Source organism: Cannabis sativa, chromosome 9 (assembly GCF_029168945.1).
Source record: "Cannabis sativa cultivar Pink pepper isolate KNU-18-1 chromosome 9, ASM2916894v1, whole genome shotgun sequence".
Classification (NCBI taxonomy): domain Eukaryota; kingdom Viridiplantae; phylum Streptophyta; class Magnoliopsida; order Rosales; family Cannabaceae; genus Cannabis; species Cannabis sativa.
Genome location: NC_083609.1, coordinates 46,387,876 through 46,415,617, shown reverse-complemented (window position 1 = coordinate 46,415,617; position 27,742 = coordinate 46,387,876). Strand labels below are relative to the sequence as shown.

The 27,742-nt window shown below is 37.8% G+C and overlaps 3 protein-coding genes across 3 annotated transcripts; 1 reads left to right on the top strand and 2 right to left on the bottom strand.

Annotated features, from left to right (window-relative positions):
* Positions 1-3,186: 3,186 nt before the first annotated feature.
* On the top strand, positions 3,187-5,384 carry LOC115724206 (uncharacterized). Its single transcript, XM_030653690.2, has 5 exons — positions 3,187-3,630; positions 4,213-4,412; positions 4,648-4,773; positions 4,867-4,941; positions 5,046-5,384. Exons 1-5 carry the CDS (start codon positions 3,399-3,401, stop codon positions 5,127-5,129), a joined length of 717 nt encoding a protein of 238 aa, XP_030509550.2. The 5' UTR covers positions 3,187-3,398; the 3' UTR covers positions 5,130-5,384.
* A 3,855-nt stretch (positions 5,385-9,239) lies between these two features.
* Positions 9,240-20,670, bottom strand: LOC115723615 (probable histone chaperone ASF1A). The gene is made up of 6 exons (XM_061104928.1): positions 20,562-20,670; positions 20,429-20,507; positions 19,988-20,048; positions 19,835-19,901; positions 9,704-9,819; positions 9,240-9,608 (listed from the first exon to the last, which is right to left on the bottom strand). Exons 1-6 carry the CDS (start codon positions 20,668-20,670, stop codon positions 9,240-9,242), a joined length of 801 nt encoding a protein of 266 aa, XP_060960911.1.
* A 1,745-nt stretch (positions 20,671-22,415) lies between these two features.
* On the bottom strand, positions 22,416-23,324 carry LOC115723614 (uncharacterized mitochondrial protein AtMg00310-like). The gene has a single exon (XM_030653099.2). The coding sequence runs from the start codon at positions 23,322-23,324 to the stop codon at positions 22,416-22,418; it is 909 nt and encodes a 302-aa protein (XP_030508959.2).
* Positions 23,325-27,742: the final 4,418 nt, after the last annotated feature.

The window sequence follows — 27,742 nt, the reverse complement described above, 5'->3', positions numbered from 1 at the left end:
TGTGAACCATGCAACGTTAAATGTTATTTCTGATCTATATTAATAAGTAAATCTGATTATATTGAAATGAGTTTTATCTAGGGCATAAAACCCAACACTATGTAATTAACAATCTTACTATGTAATTATAAATAGAGGCAAGTTACACTGAAAAAGGGACGAAAAAATCATTAAAGAAAAAGGCTTGAGAGTTGTATCAGAAATCTAATAAGATTGACTCGTGGACTATGCAGAATTTTAACTGCAAAACTACATAAAAACCTTTATTTTCCAATCTTTTCATTACTAGTTTTTATTTTTAGTGTAAATTTATCAGTACTTAGACTCAAATATAGTTAACGAAAATCTACTTTAACACATTGTCTAGAGGCTTGGTTCAAACCATATAGACTTGTGTTTAGCTTGCAAATAAATTTTTTGGGAACAAATCCCGGAGGTGTATAGCCTTTGGGGAGTTGGATGTAAATAGTTTCATGCAAATCACCATGTAAGAAGGCGTTATTGATGTCCAATTGATATAAGGACCAATTTTTGATTGCTGAAATAGCAAGTAATTTTTTAAGAGTATTAAATTTTGCAACGGGGGCAAAAGTATTAAGGTAGTCTATCCCGTGTTTTTGGGTATAGCCTTTAGCAACCAACCGGGCTTTGCACTTAACAACTCCCCTTTTCCATGATATTTATAGTTATAGACCCACTTACATCCTATAGCATGTTGACCGGGACGAAGAGGAACGACATCCCATGTCTTGTTAGCCACAAGAGCAATGATTTTGGTGTCCATGGCTTGGTTCCATTCGCGAATAGTAGCAGCCTCTTTATAGCTGGTAGGAGCAACAGTGGCATTGGCAGCCAAAATGGCAGAATGGAGAGGATAACTTGTCATAACACAAGAAATTGCACAAGGGGTGAGTCATGCCAAATGATCATCTTGGCCTTGAAACTTTGTTGAGCCTGTAGAGGGCAAAATAGATTCATTAAAAAAATCTTTAATGCTAGCATTCGAATGCTTATTGTGTAAAGGATATATATTTTCGTAAAATATCGATATTAGGATAATGAAAAATGTCTTGAGACTCAACATCTAATAAAGTATAAGCTTTCATACCATGAGGTGAGGATAGCCAATAAAAATACAAGCCTTAGCTCTAGGAGAAAACTTATGGCACTTAGCATCAAGAGTAGATGCATAAGCAAGGCATCCAACAACCTTAAGATGATCATAAGTGGGCTGCTTATTATGTTAAAATTCGAAAGGAGATTTCATTTTAAGCAACCTAGAAGGAGTACGATTAATAAGATAAACAATCGTATTAACAATATAACTCCAATAAGGTAAGGATAAATGTGATTAAAAAAGAAGAGCCCGGGCAACATTTAAAATATGTTGATGTTTCCGTTCAACCATTGAATTTTGTTGGGGCCGATCAACACAAGAGCGAAAGTTGTTGACGCCATTCGAAGCATAAAATGCAGTAAGGTTGAATTCCTTGGCATTGTCGGAGCGAATGACCTTAATATTTATGGAATATTAAGTTGCAATAAGCTGAAAAAAAAAATTGAGGAATGAAAAAGGAAACTTCAGATTTGTTGGTGAGCATATAAATCCAAGTAAAGCGAGAAAACTCATCCACAATGGTAAAAAAATATCGATATCCTTCAATACTATCAATATGGAAAGGACCCCAAGTATCAATATGTATTAAATCAAAAGGGGCAATAACCATATTATTTTGAGAATGAAAAAGGAGACGTTTTTGCTTAGCAAAGTGACAAATAGAACAATGAGAGCCATGCGATTTCAAAGAAAATTGCAATGTTTTATTCATTGAATTGGGAATATACATTGAAGGATGTCCAAGGCGAAAATGCCAAGGATCATCATTAGTACAAGTATTATTTGCTGAAATCAAAGCATCAGAAGTAAAAAAAACTGATTTCTTACTCAAAGAAGAAGAGCTTCCCAACTTTCTTAGTTGTCCCAATCGTTAAATTCTAAGAGGGGTCCTGAATGACAAAACAATAATTAGAAAAACACAGCAAGTTAGTGTTATTTTCTAAGAAGTCATTCACCGAAAATAAATTGAATCTAAATTCAGGAATAAAGAGAATATTTTTGAGCCTAATATCCTTGTTAAGTTGAACCACACCCGAAGCGGTGACTTTAATTTGTTGGCCATTAGGCAAAGTAACTAAAGAAGCAACAATGCAGTAAAACACCTAATATTATTGCATATATAGTGAGTAGCACCACTATCAACAATCCAAAAAATAGAGAAAAAATTAGAGTTACCAAACACATTAGAGGCACTCGGAGCAACATCACGGGAAGTAAAAGGTTGCTGGAGTTGCTCACTCAAAAGTTGGATAAGTTGTTGGCTGAGTTGCAGCTGTGAAGTGGTGTCCTGTCCCGTAACAATTGTAGCTGAAGCTTGATTGGACTTGGCAGAATCTTATTTGCGTTTGTCACCATAGCCAGGAGGGAAACCATGGAGAAAGTAACACTTCTCAACCAAATGACCAAGTTTGAGGCAGTGAGAAGAACAACCTCTCGTCTGAACCATGGTGGTTAGGGTTAGGGTTTGAAGAAAGAGAAGGGTTTAGAATGAGGAAAGTATGTCATCTGATACCATATTAGGGAAAAGTGGTAAAATTCTCATTACCCAATAATGAGAAAAATGTGGTATTTATACAAAGTGGGAAAAACCCCAAATAAGAAGCCCAAAACATAAAAACAGAAATAAGCCCAATCCTAATACTTTAAAAAAGGAGATCATTTTTGCAGGATACCCTTTTTTAAAAAATTAAAAAAAGAAAATCTGTATTTATGAAAAGAGATAACAAGAAAAACTCCTAGCCCACATAATTTCCACCCACTCTAGTAAAACTCTTAGGGAAATTTACATGATATACTAACTTTTGTCATTTTTTTACAAAAATACTGCCAGACGGTATTTTTTACTTTTCTACTGTGTTTTTTTATAAATTTCATACTGCAATATACTGTGTTAAGTTTCACTGGTGTTTTACTGATGTTTTACTAGTGTTCTAGTGTTGTTTTGAGTTATATTGCTTTGTGTTTTACTGGTGTTTTATAAAAACACAGTATTTTTGAAAAAATTTCCGTGTGACAGTATTTTTGTAAAAATTAATCATTTCAGTATTTTTGTAAGTTTCCCAACTCTTATAATAGGTCAGCCCATAATGGGAAATATAACATTGGGCCAGGTCGAGAAAGTGGAATTGGTTAAGAGAGAAAGAGAGAGAGAACCTATTCACCTCGTTTACCTTCCTTTTCCATTCTTCCCTACTTCCCTACTCTTCTTCCTTATTCTCTCTCCGGCCGCCGTCGCTCTACAACAGTTTTTCAATTTCAGTATATATTATATAACAGAAACATGATAAAGCGTCGATTCTACAAGATGGACCATGGTGACAAAAACGACGAGGTCACTGACGACTCTTCTTCCTCCTCCGACTCCGAAGTTGAAGCACAATCTCAAAGCGATGATGATGTTGATGGAGTTTCCCTTGAACAACTTAAAGGGGATGATGCTGAAGCTTGCTCTACCTCTTCCGGATACGAGACTGAGGATAGCTCCGCCAATGAACTTGGTATCGACTCCTCAGGTAACTACACTTTTACGATCTTCTCGGATTTTTGGTGTTTATAGCTAAGCTTGCTCACCCACTTTGAATGCACTAAATTGGTCCGTTCGTTATCAATGTTTATTACATATTATTATCAGTAAATTTTCTCTTGTGGAATTTCCTTAGGCGAATAACAAGTATGCTTATGTATGTATAATGGAAAATTCCTCATTGTCATATAATCCGTAAAATTACGTAGTGAAAAAGAATAGGGGCATAATATTTTTCTTAATAAGTGGTAGGTAACGGATTCTTTTGCTTAGTTTCTACAAGCTCTTTAACTTTTTATTTATTTAATTTAAAAGGACCTGAGAATTCTAAACTATTTTTACAGCTGAAAATCCTCTTACTTTTTAGCTATTATAAACAAAATAAGCTTAGCAAAACCGAGCCACCATATAACTGATAACTTAGATGAGAAAGCAAAAAGGTGTGGTTTTGAGAATTCGGGTGTTGAAGTAGTTACGAAACTGGAACTCTTTAAGAGCATTTCTCATAAATGTGTTTGTGCAATTTATTCCTTAACTAAAACTATGTTTATTTTAAATGTCATTTTGTTAGGTCTACCAATAGATGAAGAGGATTCTGATTCTGGAAATGAAAGACCAAATCGAATTGACAGTCAGCTGTCAGACAATGAGTTGGATTTGGCAGGTTTTCCAGAATGTGTTTTGAAGTCGAAATCGGTTTTTAAGTGCAAGTTATGCCCAAGAATAGTCTGTTTAAATGAGGAGTCATTGAAGGCTCATTTGAAGTCCAAGGTAACGATGTTGATAATAAGCATCAGAAATCTTACCCTCCTGTAATTTATAGTTACTTTGCTCTACTATTACGGCTTCTCATTTGTGTTTATGCTTTTCCTAACAGTAAAGCACTATATGGCTATATGCCATGATATTTAAGGCTCAATTCCTTATTGAGAGGGAATAGCTTTTGAGATTTGAAATTTAATCCGGGATAAGGTCATTCCTAACTTTCAACTTGTTATTATTGTAGAGACATTCCCGTTCAGAGAAATTACTCAACGAGGGAAGGCTTAAGAGTATTCTCAACAGTGATGGGGAAATTGACAATGAAGACTTACCTGCAAAGCAACATGAGGAAGCTGAACCTCCTTCACAGGTTTTTCATTTGTCTTGGATTCTTTGGGAATGGAAGCCTTGAAATTGTGAGATGCAATATTTAATAAATGACAAGATTGTTGTTTCAATTTAGGATAAACCAAAGAGGGAAAAAAGGGGCAGGCAGAGACAACGTCGTCGATTACAGAACAAGAGGTCAAAGCAGATGGTAATAGATATTGTGCGGAATGTTTTGTTTTTATTATTTTTAATATATGTGGTGAGGTTTTTGAAGGTCTCATTGTAGTTAAATCCCTTGATAACATTATGCAGAAAACAGAACCTGATTCTAGTCATAAAAAATCTAAGCCAACAAGAGAGAAGCCGCTGGCGAAGAGGAGTAAACATGACAAGTGAAAGGTGTTATTTGGCTGCTAAACAAGAGTATGCATACTGTGAGAAATGGTATGGAGACATGACATCCTCTTTTAGTTCGTTGGTTGGAGTGATGTGGTTAGTGTCGATCTGAGAATACTTTTATTTATGTTTTGGTGTTTTCAAAGTTGTGTGCCCTATTCTGTCTTCAGATGAAGGTTGATTCACTCTGTTGTAGCTTTTTATTCTTCATGTTTACTGTTCTATGAGCAATAACAATTTTGTCATTTAATTTAATTTTATTTTAATTTTAATTTTTTTTTTTTTTTTTGCCTCCTTGCAATTACTGTTATGCACACGGTATTGCATAATTCTGAATGGGCATTGTAAAAGCATTCGTATAAATGAGATAATATAATATGGATATAGATATAAAACAGAGTTATATTTGTGACCCAAGTTCACTTTGTATACGCTCAACGAAAATCATAAAGGCCGAAGTAAGCAAAGGAATAGTAATTAATTTTGAACTGTAAAAAAGTTAGGATAAGATTTTCCAAATCTTTTTGTTGCCATCTTTTGGGTACTTTATTACTTATCAAGAAAAAATAGAAAAAATGAATAAACTTTTGGATACTTTTTGAATTTACAACAAGGATCACACTGGTGTTTTAATTAGCAATTAGCAAATCCTTAACTGCTAAAAACACCAATGAAACAACCACTTAACTAAAGACTAAGTTTTATTCCAAAAAAAAAAAAAACTAAAGACTACAGTCACAAGCCTAGACACAATGCTAATGAAAGCAGTCTGTATGCTTTGGTGATTCTCTTGAATTCTAGTCAGAAGGCTAGACACAAAACTAAACAATTCTAACGAGAACTCAAAAATAAAGTTACTGTTAGGCCTTAGGGTAATAAATAAAGCAGGTAATTGGGTAATTGTAATGGGAGGGATTAATGCTATATATATGAGTGAGTAGCGAGGGTAAGAAGGGGGAATGATTTTAGTTAAGTGAGCTTTTAGCTCTTGGGAGAGAGCTGGGTCTTTCGAATACCCATCAACTTTGTTCTTTTATCTTCTAATATCAATGTATCATCTCTATTATCTCTATTTTGCTACTGTTTGTACAGAAATGATAGAAAATTCCTATCAAATGGTATCAGAGCAAATCGATCTGGCGACCATGAAAAACTCAAAGCTCATTTTTTACGGCGATGATCCTTACGCGTGGGTCAGTGACATTGAAGAGTATTTTCGACATCGAATTCGTGAAAGCATGAAGGTCTCTGTTGCTAAAGCCTGTCTTTGAGGAGTTGCTTGGCGATGGTTTCAAGCGGTGGAGGCACAAGACCCATTCAAGAACTGGTTGGAGTTTCGGATCGCCATGTTCAATTGTTGTAGTCAAAGCGAAGATGATCCGTACAAGAGGTTGATGGCGCTACAATATGAAAACTCGGTGAGAGATTTCTGGACTCAATTCGAGATGGTTGCAACGATGCTGCCAAACATTCCAGAAACTTTTTTGCGAGATATCTTCTTTGGTAATCTTCCAATGGAGATGGCAATTAAGGTGCGGGAGCAAAGGCCTAAGACACTCGCTGATGTTTTAGCCCAGGCGTTCATTGTTGAAGAAGAATTGCAGACCCAACATCATACTTGCAATCTCGTTAGAGATGAGATGGAGGAAAGAAAACTCATCAATGACGTCTTATTTCTCAATCACACAATCGAGCCTCTGAATTGCAGATTTGTGGCTCTCCAATAGAGCAAATAAATCCACGACAATATAAAAGTACTTACAAGAAAGATGGCTCAATCGATGTTGAAGTTCTAACTGCTGGTGACTTGGTTTCTTCATTAGAAATTGTGGGTAATGAATTGCAAACTCATCACGACCAATCAAAGACTTGCAGCGACACAACAATGGGACTACATATTGGGAAGAACAGGATAATAGAGATGGAGAAGCATTGCAACGGAAATGAACCTCCGCCAATTCCACCATCATTGGGAAACTTGGAGTCGCATCAATGGACTCACGCTAGAACCAATTGCATATTCGAAAGGTTCGAAGGCGATGGTGAAAAATATTCAGTGCAGCCGGGTCACGCGAGGGTTAACGAGAGGTTGGAAGCGACGTCGGAGAAGGTCATGAACATCGAAGAAGAAGAACGTGGGTGTCGATGGGTTCTATTACAATCGGAGCCGGCGTCTGAAGATGATGAATTCAGACCTAAATCCATATGTGATGTTTGTATAAAGCCCAATTCTTACTATTCGGATCCGACCCAAAAGAGTCAAATTGATGTACATGACCCCTTAACGCTTTATGTTTCAAATGGAACATTACACTGCTACCAGGTTAAGCCCAAGCCCATTTCTTCATTAAATCCCATAATTGAGTGGACCCACTCAAGTAGTAAATATATAAAGGGTCACGTGCTTATGATATGGGATCCAGGGAAGGTTCCACTATCCCTAACTTCTTTGTGTAAATGGATGAATCATATTGGGTGGAATTTCTCAGTCATCTTCTTTGAACCTTTACATCTTGGGTACGGTGCTCGGTGGGTGCATCAATGGAGGCAGTTTGCTAGGAGGAAGGAGAGATGGAAGGGACAAAAGCTCAGATATCTGAGATGGATTTTTGATAGAGGGAGAAGTGTTATTGTTCAACGGTATTCACCATGGCTAACTGTGCACAACACCACATGGGTACAAAGGTATTTCCAATGGCTCAAGGACAAATCTCCTCATATTTTCATGTTTTTTATTTGGTTTGGAAACTTCGGTGATATATGGGATTGTCTATCTAATTCCAATCTTGGAAATTTTTTGTCTTATCCCTATTTCATCTCTACTGGTTTTGGTTTTATGGGATTGTCCAAATATGAGCAGAGATAGACAAAGAGGACTTGTTATTGTTGTTATTGTGAACTACTGCCAGAGAAAAAAGTTTCCTCTAATATTTCTCCAATTTTTTATCAAAGTCCTGGGGTGGTCATAAGGACTTTTTTCTCTTGTCACTCTTTGTTAGTTGCTGGTTGGGAATTAAAAAAAAATGGTATCAAATTGTGAGAAAATCTCTAAGGATGATTTTTTCTAGAGGGAGACACAAAGAACAACAACTACTGGAACAAAAGTGGACCATGGAGAGCACTAACGTCCATTTGGGGTCGGAATTTGTCATGTTTCACCCAACCCGGACAGAGTATGCTGATTTTCGGGTTTTTAACAGGGGCAAAATAATCATTCCTTGGGGATTTATTCCGTGGCCGAGCCCCAAAGAAGCTGATTTGGCAGCAAGCTTGGTTGTTTGTCTTCTTCGTGGAGAGATAGACGTGGAGATCCAAGTGATTTGTTTGATTGTAGTACAGAAAAGATTGGCAGCCGCTAGGAACATGGGAGTGATGTCAAATTTGGCAAACTCAAATGCCTTTTGTGTTTTGAATTGGGGTTTCGAAGCCAATTTGAAGATTGATGTTCTTGCTGCCACATTTATGCAATCACTAGTTCAGCCTACCAACAGAGGGAATACAACTTTGCTCAGCTGGTTTTTCGAGCGAGGCCGGCTTGTTGATTGGAGTCTTCTCTTCCGCAGGGGGAACAACGTGCACCTGCTTTCTTGGTTCTTCGACAGAGGACGAACCAAAATTGTTGTGGAGGCTTGTGTTCTTCACCTTGAGGACAAGGTGAATTTCGAGCGGCCGGTATTGTTAGGCCTTAGGGTAATAAATAAAACGGGTAATTGGGTAATTGTAATGGGAGGGATTAATGCTATATATATGAGTGAGTAGTGAGGGTAAGAAGGGGGAATGATTTTGGTTAAGTGAGCTTTTAGCTCTTGGGAGAGAGCTGGGTCTCTCGAATACCCAGCAACTTTGTTCTTTTATCTTCTAATATCAATATATCATCTCTATTATCTCCATTTTGCTACTGTTTGTATCGAAATGATAGGAAATTCCTATCAGTTACCAAATCATAATAAATTCAATTAATATAAGTATGAGTAAACAACTTGGGACCGTAAAAAGTGTTCAATCATTGTCAATGTTCTTCCTCTGAAGTTTTTGGTTGAGGGTTGAAAAAAATGGTTAGGCATGATATATGTACCTTGAAGACAAATTGAAGGTAAGAACTAAAATATTCTAGTCATCCAAACACCTAGGCGCCTGCTCCTCAAAATGATGTACATGTGAAGATGCTGTCTCTCCAATTCCATCAGCACTAACCGCATTATCAGTTGGCAGGGGTTGCTCTCCACTCTCACTGTTCTCTGGATGAAAGTTTATGGGGAATTTTGTGACCCTAGGTTTGTCGCAAAGAATATTTCTCTGTATCTTATCAATCAAGACTTTTGTGGGAGGTTCTTCTCTCAACTGTTCGTCGGCATAATCATTGTTCACATAGTATCCAACTCGAACAAATTCCTGGCCAAGATAGGAGCCAGTGAGCAGAAGTACTGTCACACCAATTATGTCTTCTTCCCGAATCTTGGATGGGTCTGGAGGGTCTGCCTGCGAAAAATTTCAGCATATAATAGTCATATCATATATCCCAACCACACGTCATTCAAACAATAACAAATCTTACATGATTTGTAGCAAATTACCTGTAACACAAAACGGTAATTTCCAACATTCACAGGCCCCACAAGTACGCTCTCCAATTGCTGGTCATACGTCTCATCCTCAGCTGATCCTACGTATATAAGCTTCCATTCCAAATCTGTAACACAATTACAAAACATATTCTTATCTTTGCAAGATAAAATGATGAACAAAACAGTTACTAATTCAACTCAAGAGTCAAGATGCAGACATAATCACCACAAGATTCTGATAAAACAAAACCATCATGTTGGGATCCTTCAAACTTGGTTGGATAACTAACATTTATGTGTAGTATATTAAGTTGGGCACAACACGGGGAAGGGAAGATCAAATCTTCCTTCTATAACAAGAAGTGACTGAAATTTTTTCTTTGAAAATATTCAACAAAATTATGCAGAAAGGCACTAAAAAAGTACCTAATATGATATTGACAATAATCAATCAAATGCCAGTTATATGAACAATAAGTTTTTAAATTATAAAAGAAAACAAAAATTTTCCATCACAAATCACATCCTAAATTCAATCATTTTCACAAAAAAAAAAAATACAAAATCTCCTCCGTAGATTCTCCTTTCTCTTTCGTTTAAGATTATCTTCACATTTTCTAGTTAAACAAGTTTTCAACCGCATCATTATTTTTATTTTTATTTTTTTGAACAAGCATCATACTTTAATCAGCATATACTGCAATTAGAACTTGGAAGTAAACAAAAAAGAAAAAAAGTAATGCCAAGACTTTCTGTAAAGCCCGCTTAGTTAATTTGGAAATTATCAGTTGTTTATGATTTTTTATGAAATTATTTATAGCTATTTAAATAATTTATTACTGTTATTTATGGAATTCAGAAATGCATGGTTAAGTTATTCAATAGTTTTTCATATTTTGCATTTCCGGTGTCCGGTATTTGGAACTCGGCGTTTGGCTCAGTAGAAATCACAACTTAGTATGTTAGTAATTTGGGGACGGGTTTTAGACATTGGGAATGTCGGAAATGGCCGGGAATTTAGAATTTCCCAAAAATACCCCTGTAGTATGATTTATGTGATTTTATGGTGGAGGGGCAAAATGGTCTTTTTGCCCCAATGACTTTTTGTCTTTTAGTGACTTTTTATTTGGAAATTAAATGTTTACTTAATTGTTATTTGGCTGAAATAAATGAGATAAATGGCTTTGCTTTATTCTCCAATTTTTACAAAATTAGACTAAGTGTTGAAAATAGAAACTTTGAAAAAGAAACTCTCTCTTTCTTTCCCTTCCATTTTCGGCCAAGCATTGAGCAGCAAGGAGTGGGTTTTTCTCCTTTGATTTTTACTTGTTGATTCATCTCATCTTAAGATCCTTTGCAAGCTAGGTTAGCTCATCTTCTCCCTTCCTTAATTTCTTGAGTTTTTGATGAAAAATATGAGTAAATGCATGTTAATTTGGTTGTTGTTGCTGCTGCTTGTGATTGTTGTTTTTATGTTCAAAATGTTGGATTAATTATGTTTAGTTAGGTTGGAATGCATGCTAGTTGTGTTGTTCAAAGCTTTGAGATTTTTTAAGCTAAATATGTGATTTTGGTGAAAATATTGTGAATCTATTGCTGGGTTGTTGTGTATGATTTTACTTGATTTCAGAGGCTTGTTTATGCATGATTTAGTAGATTCTAGCTTGTTTGATTGCATGATTGTGGGAATTGCTCAAGTTTGAGTTTAGAACTCAAAGCTTGAGCTTTAATGGCAAGTTGTGTATCTGTGTTTTCTGGGTGGTTTTGAGGCCTTAGAAATGTTCTAGGAAGGTATAGAACAGTGCGGAAAGTTTGAGGTGATTTGGGGTTGAATTGGTCGAGTTATGAAAATTTGATGTTGCTGCTGCGAGGCCGAATTCGGTTGTGCATCAGGAATTCGGATGGGGGTCCTGAATTTCCGGCCGGAATTAGGTTGGGCGGTCTACGGTTGGGGAATTTTCAGAACCCGTGTTTTTCCTCGTTTTTATGTTTTTAGGGGTATTGCCATGCTTTTTATCGATAGGGAAACATTTAGTTCCTAGTTTTAGTCCCCGGGAAGTGATTTAGCGTGTCACTTATAGCGTTGTGATTTTTATGGTTTAGGAGCCGATGTCCGCCGTCGGCTTGATTCCGGTCAGTTGACCGCACACCCGAATTCGGAATCCGGGTAAGATTAGTATAACGGTATGCATATGTAGATTACATGTTTAGCGAGCATGTAGGAAGCCTATTAGATTACATTAGTTGTATGTTGGCTTCGAACCATCCAACCCCGTCACGTCGGTACGAGTGGAGTATGACCAATGAGCACGGAAATATAATACGGTTTGCATCAGTGACACTTGGTTGGTGGTGGTTCCGTGCTATTGACGTATCCGTCGGTGACAGTGGAGTATGACCAGCGGAATATATGGCCATTCGGCCGATCGGGAGGATATAGTAACACGTCGGTATAGGCCGGAGTATGACCCATTGCCGGAGTATGACCGGGATTCGGCCCGGGTTGTTACGTGTCAATAGTACGGGTCCCTATGAACGTTCGAACTCGATACCATGTTGGACATGGCAAGTAATTGGCTCGATTACCATGTTGGACATGGCGGTAGCGGGACTCGGTATCGTGTTGGACACGGCGAGTTAGAATTATGTATGAGTATTATTATGCTTTTCTTCTGAGTGCAGCCGACTCACGGTTCTACGTTGATGTGTAGGTAAAGGCAAGGCTAGAGTCGATGGGCCAGGTGAGCGAGCTTATGAAGGTTGTACATGTCGGGGCGGTTAGGCTGGAGCGTACGATCATCGGGACGGCGAGTCGATTTTGTATGCTTGGTCGTTAGACGACTTTTATTTTTATGTAATGGTTAAACGATTAAATCTTTTTGTAAATGATTTTATAATCGGGATCCCAGTCTTTTGTAATATGGTTTATAAGTTTAATTAAAAAGCAAAATTTTAATTAATCACGTTTTTCCATAAACCTCGTTGATTAAGCAACGAGTACAAGTACGTTTAAAAATCACGTAATTCGCCTAAGTTAGTTAGGGTGTTACAATTTGGTATCGGGGCGGCAGGGTTGTCTTAGAAGATCGTCACGACATGTACAATCATCATCGGCGGTTAGCTCGGTTCACGGTTCGATAAGCCTTTATTCTTTAGTAGTTTATTTTATTCGGTTATGAGAAAAAGAAAAGCTGTTAGGAAGCATGTTAGTAGCTTTGATAGTAGAATAGGCGCATGTTTCGTTTAATTTCCAAATTAAGCGGCATTAGTAAGCTCTCGATGATCGTGACTTTGAAGTGCCAACTCGGGATTTCGAGGCGGTTCGGACTAGATGGACGCCAGGACGAAATATTAGGAGTCGGGGCATCTTAGTCGGGTCGGATCAAGGTCGGAGCTCGGTTCCCCTCGAAGTGTTTTGGGCGGGGTAGAGGTCCGGGGGCGGGGTTCGCGGTTGGAGTGATGTTGACTCGCGCGGGGCTGCCCAAGTCAATCGGGAAGCCCCGGAATGGGAAGTTACGGTTTGCGGAAATGCAAGCCGGATAGAAGAGCAAGATCTCGAGATTCGGAGGTTGAGACGGCCGGGGTGCTTGCCCGGTTCTGTGCCCGTAGTTCCGGTGGCACACTGCCCCTGCCGCCCAGGCCGAGATAGTGGTGGCGGCCAGATGGGTAGGAACCTTTGTACGAACGGTTCTGGAGACGCGTGCACCTCGGTTTTCTGGGAGGTCCGGACGTGATGAAAGCGAGCGATGGGCGACGGTGATCCCAGATTCTAAACTTTATGGGTGTCACCGGGAACGGCGAGTGGTGAGTGCCACTTTTCGGTTTTTAAGAAGACGCTCGGTGCAGTGGGACATGGTGTCTCGGATCCATGACGTCATCACTATGACCCCAGGAAAGGTTTTAGGAACTCTTCAGCGTTAAATGTTATAACGAGACGGTCAGAAGCGCCAAGAGGAAAGAGTTCGCCCACCTGACCCAGCGAGAGAATATGAGCATGACGGGATATGTTACTCAGTTTAACCGGTTGGTGAGGTTAGCCTCGGGATTTGTGCCAACCGATTTCAGTAAGAAAGAAAATATCTCAATGGACTTAATGTGAAGATCAAGTATGACCTTATGATCACTACGAAGCGATAAGACCATCTATGCCGAGATGGCGAAGAAAGCATGGTGAGGGCGGGGGCGCGGCTAGATGTATGTGGAATCGAGTTAGGACTCGAATGTGGCGGGGCTCCTACCCCTTGCGTCGAGGGTTTCAGCGGGGGAGGTAGTGGTTCGGCCATGGACGGGAGGAGGAATCATCCACCGCATCCGGTGGCTCGAGGCGAACGAGAGGTTCGAGGGAACCGGGAATCAAAGGCGGTCGTCGGGGGTAGTGTTGAGACCGTTATTCCTACTGGAGTATCTCGTTAGTGAGAGGCATCCTCCGGGTGAGTGCGTGGGTCAAGGTTGTTTTTATGTGGGCTGCTAGAATCTCTAGTAAATTGAATAGACCGTATGACGTATATGACTCGGGGTTTGGAACCCCTTTTTGGCGGAGAATTGGTTATCTCCAATAGGTGGATTAGTTCTATGCGTCGGGATAGATGGTAGAGATTTAAGTGCGATCGATAGAGATGAGTTTAGTCGAATTTGATATTATTTTAGGAATGGATTTCCTATCTAAATACTCGGCGAGCATTGAGCATAAAAGGAAGATGGTGGTCTTCCAAGGAAAGTGATGAACCGTTTGTATTTGTTGGTTCAATTCGAGGGGATCTCGGATCCGGTGATCTCGGCTATGTCGGCGAGAGAATTGTTACACGAGCGAGTTGCTTAGGGTTTACGGCGGTGGTGGTGGACACCACCGGCCGGATACCATTCGACGAGAGGACATCGAGTGGTTCGGGGAATTTTTGGACGTTTTTTTCCGAAGAACTTCCAGGGTTACCACCTCAGCGAGAGATTGATTTCGTGATTGACTTGGCACCAGGGGTGGATCCGGTTTCCAAAGCCCCATATAGAATGGCTTCAGCTGAACTTAAGGAATTAAAGATTCGGCTCAAGGGTTGCTTGACATAGGGTTCATTCGGCCCGGTGTGTCACCACAGGGAGCCCGGTTTTGTTCGTTTAGAAGAAAGATGGATCTATGAGGATGTGCATCGACTACGGGGAGTTGAACAAGGCGACGGTGAAGAATAAATATCCATTACCTAGGATCGATGACACATTCGATCGGCTTCGGGGAAGACGGTCTTTCTAAGATTGATCTCCGTTCGGGTTATCATCGATTGAGAATCCGAGAGGAGGACATTCAAAGACGGCTTTTCACTAGGTATGGACATTACGAGTTTACGGTTATGTCATTCGGACTAACCAATGCTCTGCGGCATTCATGGACCTGATGAATAGAGTATTCAAGGATTTCCTCGATATCTGTGTGATTGTGTTTATCGACGACATCCTCGTGTACTCTCAATCAGAAGAGGAGCATGAGTTACATCTTCAGATGGTACTGCAACGGCTTCGAGAACATAAGCTATATGCCAAGTTCAAGAAATGTGAGTTACGGATTTGTCTCGAGTGTCCTTCACTAGGGCACATTGTGAATAAAGATGGGATCAAGGTGGATCCGGGAAGATTGAATCTGTCGAGGATTGGCGAGACCGAAGACAGTGACGGAGATCAGAAGCTTCTTGGGTTTAGCTGGGTACTACCGTAGGTTCGTGGAAGGGTTCTCCAAAATCTCAATGCCCCTAACCGAGCTTACAAAGAAAAATCAGAGATTTATTTGGTCAGATAAGTGCGAAGCTAGCTTTCAGGAGCTAAAGCAGAGGTTGATTACTGCTCCGGTGCTAGCTTTGCCTTCGGACAAGGAGAAGTTCGTAGTCTACTGTGACGCATCCAAACAGGGTTTGGGGTGTGTATTGATGCAAGCCGATCGGGTCATCGCTTATGCCTCCCGTCAGTTAAAGGATTATGAACAGCGATACCCGACTCATGATTTAGAATTGGCCGCAGTGGTTTTTGCACTGAAGATTTGGCGGCATTACCTTTATGGGGAGAAGTGTGAGATCTATACCGACCATAAAAGTCTCAAGTATTTCTTTACTCAGAAAGATTTGAACATGAGACAAAGGCGTTGGTTGGAACTAGTGAAGGACTACGATTGTGAGATCCTCTATCATCCCGGAAAAGCCAATGTAGTGGCCGATGCCCTGAGCAGAAAGGGTCCCGGGCAAGTAGCTAGTATGGTTCAGATCTCACCTCAGCTAGCAGAGTATATGATTAGATCCAGCATTGAGTTTGTAGTAGGTCAGCTTCACAACTTGACGCTGCAATCTGATCTGTTGGAAAGAATAAAAGTCGCTCAGATGACAGATCCGGAGTTAGTGAAAATCCGAGATGAGGTGTTGGCGGGTCAAGCCAAGGACTTTTCAGTGTCAGATAGTGGGATGCTTTTGTATAAAGCCAGGGTTTGTGTTCCGAACAGTGTGGAACTTAGAAATGAGATCTTTGAGGAGGCTCATTCTACCCCGTATTCTCTGCATCCCGGCACCACCAAGATGTGCCAAGATTTGAAACCGTACTTCTGGTGGAACGGTATGAAGAAGAATTTGGTAGAATTCGTATCGAGATGCCTCACTTGTCAGCAGATTAAGGCTGAACATCAGAGACCAGCAGGGTTGTTGCAGCCTCTAACCCTACCAGAATGGAAATGGGAAGATATTACGATGGATTTTGTGGTCGGGTTACCTAGGACCACGGGCTTATTTGATTCCATTTGGGTAGTGGTGGACCGATTTACGAAATCTGCTCATTTTCTGCCGGTTAGAACAACATTTTCAGTGGATCAGTTGGCAGAACTGTACGTCAGAGAGATAGTGAGACTTCACGGGGTACCGAAATCTATAGTTTCGGACAGGGATCCGAAATTCACCTCCAAATTTTGACAAGGTTTGCAACGGGCAATGGGTACAAGGCTGAAATTTAGTACAGCATTCCATCCTCAGACAGATGGTCAGTCCGAAAGGACAATTCAGATATTGGAGGACATGTTGAGAGCCTGTGTTATGGACTTTGAAGGCTCATGGAGTAAGTATCTACCGTTGATAGAATTTTATTACAACAACAGTTATCAGAGTACGATAGGGATGGCTTCCTATGAACTGTTGTACGGTAGGAAATGTAGATCCCCTATTCACTGGGATGAGACAGGGGAGAGGAAATACCTAGGTCCTGAGTCAGTACAGCGGACCAATGAGGCAATAGAGAAGATAAAAGCTAGAATGCTTACCTCATAGAGTAGACAGAAAAGTTGCGCAGATCCGAAACGCAGAGATGTTGAGTTCCAAGTAGGGGAACATGTGTTTTTACGGGTATCTCCGATGAAGGGGATTAAACGTTTCGGGAAAAGAGGCAAGTTATGCCCTAGATTTACAGGACCTTTCGAGATTCTCGAGAAGATAGGTCAAGTGGCATATCGGTTAGCATTGCCTCCAGCCTTATCAGCAGTTCACAACGTATTTCATGTCTCAATGTTGAGAAAATACGTTTCAGACCCCTCTCATATACTCAGTTATGAGAGTCTTCGCCTCATGTACGGACATGTCATATGAGGAACGGCCGGTGCGGATCTGGATAGAAAGGATAAAGTCCTTCGGAATAAGACCATAGCATTGGTCAAGGTTCTCTGGAGAAACAGTAAGGTGGAAGAAGCCACCTGGGAGCTAGAGTCAGATATGAGAGCTCAATATCCAGAGTTATTCAGGTTAGATTTCGGGGACGAAATCCTTTTAAGGGGGGGATAGTTGTAAAGCCAACTTAGTTAATTTGGAAATTATCAGTTGTTTATGATTTTTTATGAAATTATTTATAGCTATTTAAATAATTTATTACTGTTATTTATGGAATTCAGAAATGCATGGTTAAGTTATTCAATAGTTTTTCATATTTTGCATTTCCGGTGTCCGGTATTTGGAACTCGGCGTTTGGCTCAGTAGAAATCACAACTTAGTATGTTAGTAATTTGGGGACGGGTTTTAGACATTGGGAATGTCGGAAATGGCCGGGAATTTAGAATTTCCCAAAAATACCCCTGTAGTATGATTTATGTGATTTTATGGTGGAGGGGCAAAATGGTCTTTTTGCCCCAATGACTTTTTGTCTTTTAGTGACTTTTTATTTGGAAATTAAATGTTTATTTAATTGTTATTTGGCTGAAATAAATGAGATAAATGGCTTTGCTTTATTCTCCAATTTTTACAAAATTAGACTAAGTGTTGAAAATAGAAACTTTGAAAAAGAAACTCTCTCTTTCTTTCCCTTCCATTTTCGGCCAAGCATTGAGCAGCAAGGAGTGGGTTTTTCTCCTTTGATTTTTACTTGTTGATTCATCTCATCTTAAGATCCTTTGCAAGCTAGGTTAGCTCATCTTCTCCCTTCCTTAATTTCTTGAGTTTTTGATGAAAAATATGAGTAAATGCATGTTAATTTGGTTGTTGTTGCTGCTGCTTGTGATTGTTGTTTTTATGTTCAAAATGTTGGATTACTTATGTTTAGTTAGGTTGGAATGCATGCTAGTTGTGTTGTTCAAAGCTTTGAGATTTTTTAAGCTAAATATGTGATTTTGGTGAAAATATTGTGAATCTGTTGCTGGGTTGTTGTGTATGATTTTACTTGATTTCAGAGGCTTGTTTATGCATGATTTAGTAGATTCTAGCTTGTTTGATTGCATGATTGTGGGAATTGCTCAAGTTTGAGTTTAGAACTCAAAGCTTGAGCTTTAATGGCAAGTTGTGTATCTGTGTTTTTACGGGTGGTTTTGAGGCCTTAGAAATGTTCTAGGGAAGGTATAGAGCAGTGCGGAAAGTTTGAGGTGATTTGGGGTTGAATTGGTCGAGTTATGAAAATTTGATGTTGCTGCTGCGAGGAATTCCGGTTGTGCATCCGGAATTCGGATGGGGTCCCTGAATGTCCGGAACGGAATTCGGTTGGAGCAAGCGGTCTCTTAGGTTGGGGAATTTTCGTAACCGTGTTTTTCCTCGTTTTTATGTTTTTAGGGAGTATTGCCATGCTTTTTATCGATAGGGAAACTTTTAGTTCCTAGTTTTAGTCCCGGGAAGTGATTTAGCGTGTCACTTATAGCGTTGTGATTTTTATGGTTTAGGAGCCGTAACTGCCGCTCGGCTTCGGTTCAGTCGGGTTTGGCTAAGACACTTTGAATTCGGAATCAATTAAGATTAGTATAACGGTATGCATATGTAGATTACATGTTTAGCGAGCATGTAGGAAGCCTATTAGATTACATTAGTTGTATGTTGGCTTCGAACCATCCAACCTCGTCACGTCGGTACGGTGGAGTATGACCCGGCGGCGGAGTATGGCCGGTTTGGCCGATCAGCCGACACTTGGTTGGTGGTTCGGGTGCTATTGACGTATCCCGTCGGTACAGTGGAGTATGACCAAGCGGCGGAGTATGACCGGTTCGGCCCGTCGTGGAGGATATAAGTAACACGTCGGCGGTACGGAGTATGACCAGCGGCCAGTATGACCGGTTCGGCCGATCGGGTTGTTACGTGTCAATAGCACCTTGTCCCTATGAACGTTCGAACTCGGTACCATGTTGGACATGGCAAGTAGTGGCTCGGTACCATGTTGGACATGGCGATGTAGCGGGACTCAGTATCGTGTTGGACACGGCAGTTAGAATTATGTATGAGTATTATTATGCTTTTCTTCTTGCGAGTACGTCGCTCACGATTCTACGTTGATGTGTAGGTAAAGGCAAGGCTAGAGCTGATGGACCGTGAGCGAGCTTATGAAGGTTGTACATGTCGGGGCGGTTAGGCCTGGAGCGTACGATCATCGGGACAGCGAGGCTGATTTTTGTAACTGGTCGTTAGACGACTTTTATTTTTATGTAATGGTTAAACAGTTAAATCTTTTTGTAAATGATTTTATAATCAGGATCCCGAGTCTTTTGTAATATGGTTTATAAGTTTAATTAAAAAGCAAAATTTTAATTAATCACGTTTTTCCATAAACCTCGTTGATTAGCAACGAGCTGCACAGTACGTTTAAAAATCACGTAATTCGCCTAAGTTAGTTAGGGTGTTACACTTTCAGTAACAGAACTGGGAATAGCTCAGAATCTCATACAAAGAGCAACAGAGTGAATTCCAGATCCATAATGGCCCTCAATCTGATTGTTATCAGGATTGTACAACTAATTTATATAAGAGACAAAATTGTAATCATTTCACAAGAAAGAAACATGATATCAGCAGGATTAGTATGGATGAGTCTCCATACCTCAATGTTTAAATTGAAAACTAGACCAATTGCATACACATGACAGCTTGAGTTACCAAAACTGGCAAAACAGGCCAAAAACAAGGAAACAGATATTAAAAGTACATTTATAGCATTCAACCAATTTCAGAGTATCATATCGTCAGAGCAAATAAATATATTAAGGAAATATTGAACACAAACAATGAATAGCTTCTCTTAATACATAGAGATATATTACATACATTTGCATGCAATTTTCTTTATTATTATTATAATTTTTAATAAATTAAATGTAAATTATTCCCTACCCTCTTCAAGAGTTTGAAGACATAAAATACGTAGATTTTTTATTTCTTCTTAAAGAGCACATTAGTAGAGCAGGCAAATTATTTAATTCGCAAACCCTAAATCCCTATTTCACCAGTCAGAAATGAACCAGAAAATTAATCCAAACAGTACTGAATCAGAAATAATATGAACGAACTGAAATGCAATGCAATTGATTTCTTCATATTTTGATTTAAGAAAGTAAGCAAACCTTAACCGAATTCAAATTCTCAAAAAACAAAAAAGAAGAAGAGCTGATTGATACCGTCTTTAAGAGGAGTCAAACACTCGTAAGAGATCTCGAACTGGAAAGGTTTCAAAAAGGAGGAAGGATTGTCAAGAACAGTGACGTTTGTAATGCTGACAGCACTCATCGTTTGAAAATTGAGGAAGAAGAGATTTTTTGTGAAATTGCATAGAGACGTAGCTTGGCTTCGATTCTAACCCTAACTTCGACAAACTTCATCAGAACAACCTCTCCAACCCAACTCACACCAGAGTTCTCAGAAACTACTTTGATTTTTATTTTTTTTGTTTAATTAATATTTTTCTTTATCTTTTTAAAAAGAATTTGAATTTTACAAAATAAAACAATAAAAGAACAAAATATATAAAAACCTCCAATTAGAGGAAATTTTGAGAATCGGTTATCTTGGCCCTTGGGTAAACGAATTGCTGATGCCAGCTTTTCAGTTATTTATTTTGTTTTAAATTATTTTTTTTATTTGATTTTCATACAAGTTTGAAATTTTAATTTAATTACAATTTTAAAAAATAAGAGTTTTTTGACATAAGAAAAACCTCACATAAAAAAAAGTAAAAACCAAAAAAATAAGTTTATCTAAAATAAATACATAAATAACATAGAAGTTTAACATATGGGTAACCGGGCACTGGGGATTGCATGTGGGGCCACACCGCATTAGCCGGTTGGATGATTTGGCGGGAGATTTGGAGAAGTACAAAAAAACCGGCTTTAGAGTCTATATTAGTTAATGGAACTTTATAAATTAGAAAGTATATATTTATTTATTTATTTTCGTAAAAAAAAAAACTTTATATTTATAATTACATATTAATGTATATATATATATATATTTTTTTTTTTGAGAAAAGGCTACTATATTAAAGCTAAGAGTTATAATACAATAGACATTAGTGGAGGTGGAAATTCCTCCAACCATAAACAATCATTATCCACCGAAAGAGCAAATTTAGCAAGAGTATGAGCAGCAGTATTCGCTCCTCTCTTGACATGTGAAATTTGAACACCAGGGAAATTGGACACTAAATGTAAAATATTAGAAAACAAGTAGTGGAAATCAGAGATTGTGGCTTGTTAGGATTTCAAGCCATTAATCAGCAAGAGTGAATCCGATTCAATGTAATCCACTTGCATCTGAAGGTCCTTGAGTCATTGCAGGCTATGAAGCAGAGCTAAAGCTTCCATAATTTCTGGTTTAAAACAGCCTGGAAAAGGCCTTGACATAGCAGTGATACAATCACCACTACTGTTTCTTAGTATAGCACCAAAATCAGTAATTTGAGTAGCTTTGTTTACACCCGCATCCGTATTAAGTTTCAGTCTTCCTGAAGGCGGATTCAACCATTTTGGAACAATTGAAGATGGGATCGCAGCATGTGGTGGGGCAGGAGACTGATGCTTCGACATTGTCTGCTGTTGTGTGTTGTTTGCACCTCAGGCTGAATGAAAATCATCAAGATAGATCATAACCTTGAAAAGCAACAACTCAATCGGTTGAGTTTTTGAACCATGGCGCTCCTTGTTTCTTTCTGTCCAAAGACTCCATAAAATGCAAGCAAATTGTTCTAATTCCAAATTAGACCAGATCGTAGAGACATGGATTAAAATATTTTTGAGTGAAACATGTGTTTGAAGGAGATTTCCAACAGCAAAGGTGGATAAACGCCAGAATTTCCTTGGTCGCTTACAATGGAAGAGAGCATGCAGTGTAGTCTCTTTTTCACGGTGGCATAATGGGCAGAAGTTGGTGTCACTGATATGTCTTGTATGCAAGATATCAAGGACCGGCAGACAGTCTTGGATTGATCTCCAAAGAAAGATACGAACCTTAGACGGAATCGAGAGAGACCAAAATTATTTCCACCACGACATTGCAGCAGAGGTGCTGGTGTTTGGTTGCTGATCTTCAAGGAGTAAGGCCATTTTATAGCCGGACTTGACAGTATAACAGCCATTGTTTTCATGATGCCAGAGGAGATGATCTGTTTGGTGAAAAAAAGAGAGGGGGATGCTCATTATTCTGTCTACATCTGAATCAAGGAAGAGAGATTGGAGGAGTGGAAAATCCCATCTACCATTGTCCAAAACCAGATCTGCTACCTTCATGTTTCTGTCACTTCCTTTGAAAAGCAAAGGCTTGAAATAAGTTACACCTGGGATCCACGGGTCAGTAGCACAATTAATGTTGTGACCATCCCCAACCTTCCATCTTAGACCATTAATTAGGAGTTCTTTGCCCCATACTATGCCTCTCCAAGTTAGAGAATGATAGATTCCAGAACCGGCATCCAGAAAGTGAGAATGCTTGAAGTATCTTGGCTTGAGAACACGGCAAAGAAGGGAATTAGGATCTGAAAAAATCCGCCATGCTTGCTTAGCGAGTAAAGCTTGGTTGAAGTGAACGAAACTCTTAAATCCCATGCCACCTTCTACTTTAGATTGACAAAGAGCATTCCAAGTTTTCCAATTGATACATGTACCCGAAGAGTTAGACCCCCACCAGAACTTATTCATCATGACCTCAATTTGATCAATGAGTGAATTAGATAGTCGAAAATAACTCATGGCATGAGTTGGTATCGACTGTGCAACCGCCTTTAACAACACCTCTTTACTACCAATTGAGAAAAGTTGTTCTTGCCAAGAGGAAAGAAATTTCCAAAGCTTGTCCTTAATATCAGCAAACAATAAATTTTTATCCCTTCTTGAGTAAGATGGAAACCCCAAATATCTTTCATGACATGGCTGTATGGGCATATCCATGATTTGTTGAAAGTTCAATTGAACATGCTGAGAAGTGTTTGATGAGAAGGAGAGAACTGACTTTGCTGCATTTAATCTCTGTCCTGAGGCACTACAGTAGTGTTGGAAATTTATTTTACCAGGATCTTAGATCTACTCACAAGTATGTTTATTAACATCCTAAATATGAACTTTCTAAAACGATGAAATAAATACATATAAAGTTTAAGAAACCTCACATTGGGTGCAGCGGAATAATATGACTCCTTCCGTTCAGATATCTAGCCCTTGATTCCTTTCTGTAGCAGAGCATTATCAATATCTGAACCTGGATCTCTTTCTCTGAATCCTTGATGCTGAATCTCCTTTGCTGATGATCTTTCTTCACGATCTTCCTCACTATGATTGAGGTATCACTTGATGTGTGTGGGCACTACTCATACACTAAGGATTTCGAAATATTGAAGAAGAAGAGAGAGAGTGGTCAGCTAAAGATAGGGAGAGAGAGAGGCTCAGATTTTTTGAATCAGAAGAAGTGTTTTTCCTGAAGCCTTCACTATCTATTTATAGCATTCCACTAGGGTTAGATTTGAATTATATGACATTAAAATAATGAAAAAATCAATTTAAAATGCTACAATAGGTGGCCGGCCATGCCTTTAATGGATTGGGCCTTGGGCTTTGCAATTTTGCAATTTTAACACCTTTTGTATCTGATTTTCTCAAAAATGCCAATTTCCTAATTCAAACATTTAAATGCCAATTCTAACTATTTAATAACTATAAATAATTATTAAATAATATTGTCATTTATCATATTTATTAATTGAACCATACAAAGTATCATAATTAACAAATATGCCCCTATAAACTCTTTCTTTACAATTTCGCCCTTACTTAGTGAAAATTTCACAAATAGACATAGTCTAATTCGTGAATTATAATTGATTAATCAAAACCAATTACATGAGTCTTACAAGCAATATTATCTCAACTAGTGGGGGGACCATGGGTCTATATAACCGAGCTTCCAATAAGTAGATCAAGAATTTAGCACTAAAATTCACTAACTTATTAATTCTTCGTTGAATCCACGCATAGAACTTAGAATTGCACTCTCAGTATATAGAATGCTCTATATGTTCCACCATATAGACACATCATTAGTTATCCATTGTTATAATCCTAATGTGATCAATGATCCTCTATATGAATGATCTACCTTTGTAAAGGGATTAAATTACCGTTACACCCTACAATGTATTTATTCCTTAAAACACTTGACCCCGTATAAATGATATTTCAGCTTATGTGAAATGAGTACTCCACCATTTGTGTTCGTTTGGTCAAGCTCGAAGGAGATCATCCTTTGCTTACTATTCGCCAGATAGAAGCTATAGATTCCATGTTTATGATAGCGCTCCCACTCAATTGCACTACCGTGTTCCCAAAAAGTACGTATCACCCTGACCTAAAAGTAGGATTAACTAACAATTCAAGGAACACGAATAGCCTTTCAAGATTGAGCCTAATCATAACAGGATTAAGATCATTTGATCTAGGATCAACTAGGCGATATTGACATGAATAGATTTTACGGTAAGTTTAATTAAATCTAAGTCAAAGTTCAATATCGGTCCCTTCCGATGCATACTCCATGCATCCAACCTGAGCTTTACTTTAACCAATGTTCTGGAAAGAACATAGCACTTCTCCAAATGCAAGTAAACTCTGTTGTAGATTATCATATCAGTAAAACCCTATGTCTGATAAATCTAGGAAACTTTATTCACATAGTCATGTTTACTTTCCAATGTGTTGACGGAACAATAAACAGGATCAAGTATGTGAAAAGGGTTTCAGATGAATCTATACATTATGTACATATAATCATGAAATAAATCATGTGAACCATGCAACATTAAATGTTATTTCTGATCTATATTAATAAGTAAATCTGATTATATTGAAATGAGTTTTATTTAGGGCATAAAACCCAACAAGTAGGTGTTTAAGGACCTTCGTATGGCTTCAGCAGATCGGGTGTTGGCTTTGCATAGAACTAGGCTGTCATCCGCGAAGAATAAGTGAGAAATTGCAGGAGCTCCTCGAGCAACACGCAAACCAGATAAGTTGCTAGATTCTTCTTAAAATTGAAACAATCGAGAGAGACCTTCAGCACATATTATGAACAAATATAGGGATAAAGGGTCTCCTTGGCGTATGCCTCGAGTTGGTAACACTTTCCCATGGGACGAACCATTTATGAGAAAAGAGTACAAAACACTAGATACGCAGCGGTAGATCATATCCACTATCGTGTGGTGGAAACCCATAGTAGTCATCATTTCTTGGATGAAATGCCATTCCACCCTATCGAATGCCTTACTCATATCTAATTTAATGGCTGAGTAACCTTCTTTACCTCTTTTCAAATGTTTAAGCGAATGGATTAACTCAAAAGCCACCAATACATTATCTGTTATCAATCTTGATGAGAGAAAAGCACTTCGTGACTCAGAGATAACTGGCAAAAATTAGGTGTTTTTCAAAAATAAATTATTTATTTTTACAATAATAATTATAATATGTTACTGTAAAAATGTGCAGTAACAAGTTAGTTACTTGCTCATACAGAAACAGTGCTTGGAACAGTAAATAATTGCAGAAATTAAAAATCACACGAACGAATTTTACGTAGTAGCAGTATTATTTCATTTGATAATAGTCCACGAAACCACACTTAGAAAATGAAATTTAATTAGTAAAGTATTAAAAAATTACAAATACAATTGACTTATATAAAGTTTGAATCTCTTTAAACCTTTATCCAATATTTTGCAATCTCTCTATAGTGCATATAAGAGCAAGAGTATTTTAGTTCAACCATGAATTGGAGAGCAAAGCAGCTAGTGCATATGTTTTTGTCTACTCAGCTTACGGGGTTGAGTTAATAGTTGAGCATCGGTATCCAATTCTTACTTTGTAAGCCAAAAATGTTTAGTTTTTAATGGGGATCCCCTAAAAATCTAAGTGCATGTTTGGCATCATAACTAAAAAGCTGTTTTTTGTTTTTAAAAACAGAAAATTGTTTTTAAAAACAATTTGGCTTGTTTGGCCTTGTTTTTTAAAAACAGTTTTCAAAAAACAAAGTTACAAAAAACAAGAATTTTGAAATCAACAAAATGTTGTTTTTCTGTTTTAAAAACCAATTCACTTTTGGTCAATATTGTTTTTAAAAATCACTAACCAAACGTGACTTGTGTTTTAAAAACTTCAAAAATTATTTTTTGTTCTCATTTCTAAAAACAATTTTTTAAAACAAAAAACAGAAAATAATACCAAACATGCTCTAAATTTCTAAAATTATGATTTTAATATATAAACGAATTGTTTGAGACCAAGATAGCATGGTGTTCTTATCTACTTGACCTGCGAGGTTGAGTTAGTAGTTAAAAATTGGTTTCTAATTTTAGGGATTCCCTAAAAACTTAAATTTGTGAAATTAAGATTTTTTTTTTTTTTGAAATTAAGTGAAATTAAGATTTTAATGTATAAACGAATTGTTTAACTTAATTAATATGTTTTAATTAAATTACAATTTTATTATTCTAATCGAGTTTATTATTATAAACTAATTAATTTACAAAAATACACACACGATGTTTCTAAGAGTTAAAGCATTACAAATTTTATTTTTATAATTTTTTTTATCACATTTATTTTGTATCTGTTAATCGAATTTTTAGTTGCAATTTGTCTCCCTATGAATACGACAAATGCATTTTACTACTGCGATCGCGAAGTTTTATTGGGCAACATCAAGTTACATAAAAGTAAATAGTAAAATTGTGCATCTAGACCATCTCCAATGGCGGATGTAAATTTTGTTCTATATTTGACAAAAAAAAAAAACAAGAAGACTTTTGATATATTTGCATCAATTTTTAGTATTGTGTTTCAATGCACAATTACAAAACTTGATGCAAAATTTAATGTTTAATTAATATTTTTATCAAAAATATAAAAATAATAACTTTATTATTAATTTTATTATTTTTTAATATAAAATATTTATAATTTAATAAAATAAGTAAATTTAATAATAAAATATTAAAAATGACATAAAAGTATATATAAAAGCATTGTATTTATTGTGATGCAAAATTTTGCAACATGCCATATTGTGATTTAAATTTGGATCAACTTTTATTATGTGACAAATTTAGATCAATTTTTAACGCACCATTGGAATAAAATTTTTACAAAATGAGCTATATTTTAGCAATAGATCAACAATTGGAGATGCTCTCATGGTGATGCAAAATTTGCACCATAACAAATGTTGTGCTAAATTTGACACAACATTTTCTATGTGTTAAATTTGCATCACCTTTTGACACAAAAATATATTTTTTTATATTTTAACTTCTTATCAC

Coding starts and splice junctions, on each gene's coding strand:
- LOC115723614 (XM_030653099.2), bottom strand. CDS start 23,324: ATGGATATGCCCATACAGCCATGTCATGAAAGATATTTGGGGTTTCCA.
- LOC115723615 (XM_061104928.1), bottom strand. CDS start 20,670: ATGAGTGCTGTCAGCATTACAAACGTCACTGTTCTTGACAATCCTTCC. Junction 20,508..20,561: donor TTTGACTCCTCTTAAAGACG/GTATCAATCAGC, acceptor AATTCGGTTAAG/GTTTGCTTACTTTCTTAAAT. Junction 9,820..19,834: donor AATTCACTCTGTTGCTCTTT/GTATGAGATTCT, acceptor ATTGTGTTACAG/ATTTGGAATGGAAGCTTATA.
- LOC115724206 (XM_030653690.2), top strand. CDS start 3,399: ATGATAAAGCGTCGATTCTACAAGATGGACCATGGTGACAAAAACGAC. Junction 3,631..4,212: donor ACTTGGTATCGACTCCTCAG/GTAACTACACTT, acceptor TCATTTTGTTAG/GTCTACCAATAGATGAAGAG. Junction 4,774..4,866: donor AAGCTGAACCTCCTTCACAG/GTTTTTCATTTG, acceptor GTTTCAATTTAG/GATAAACCAAAGAGGGAAAA.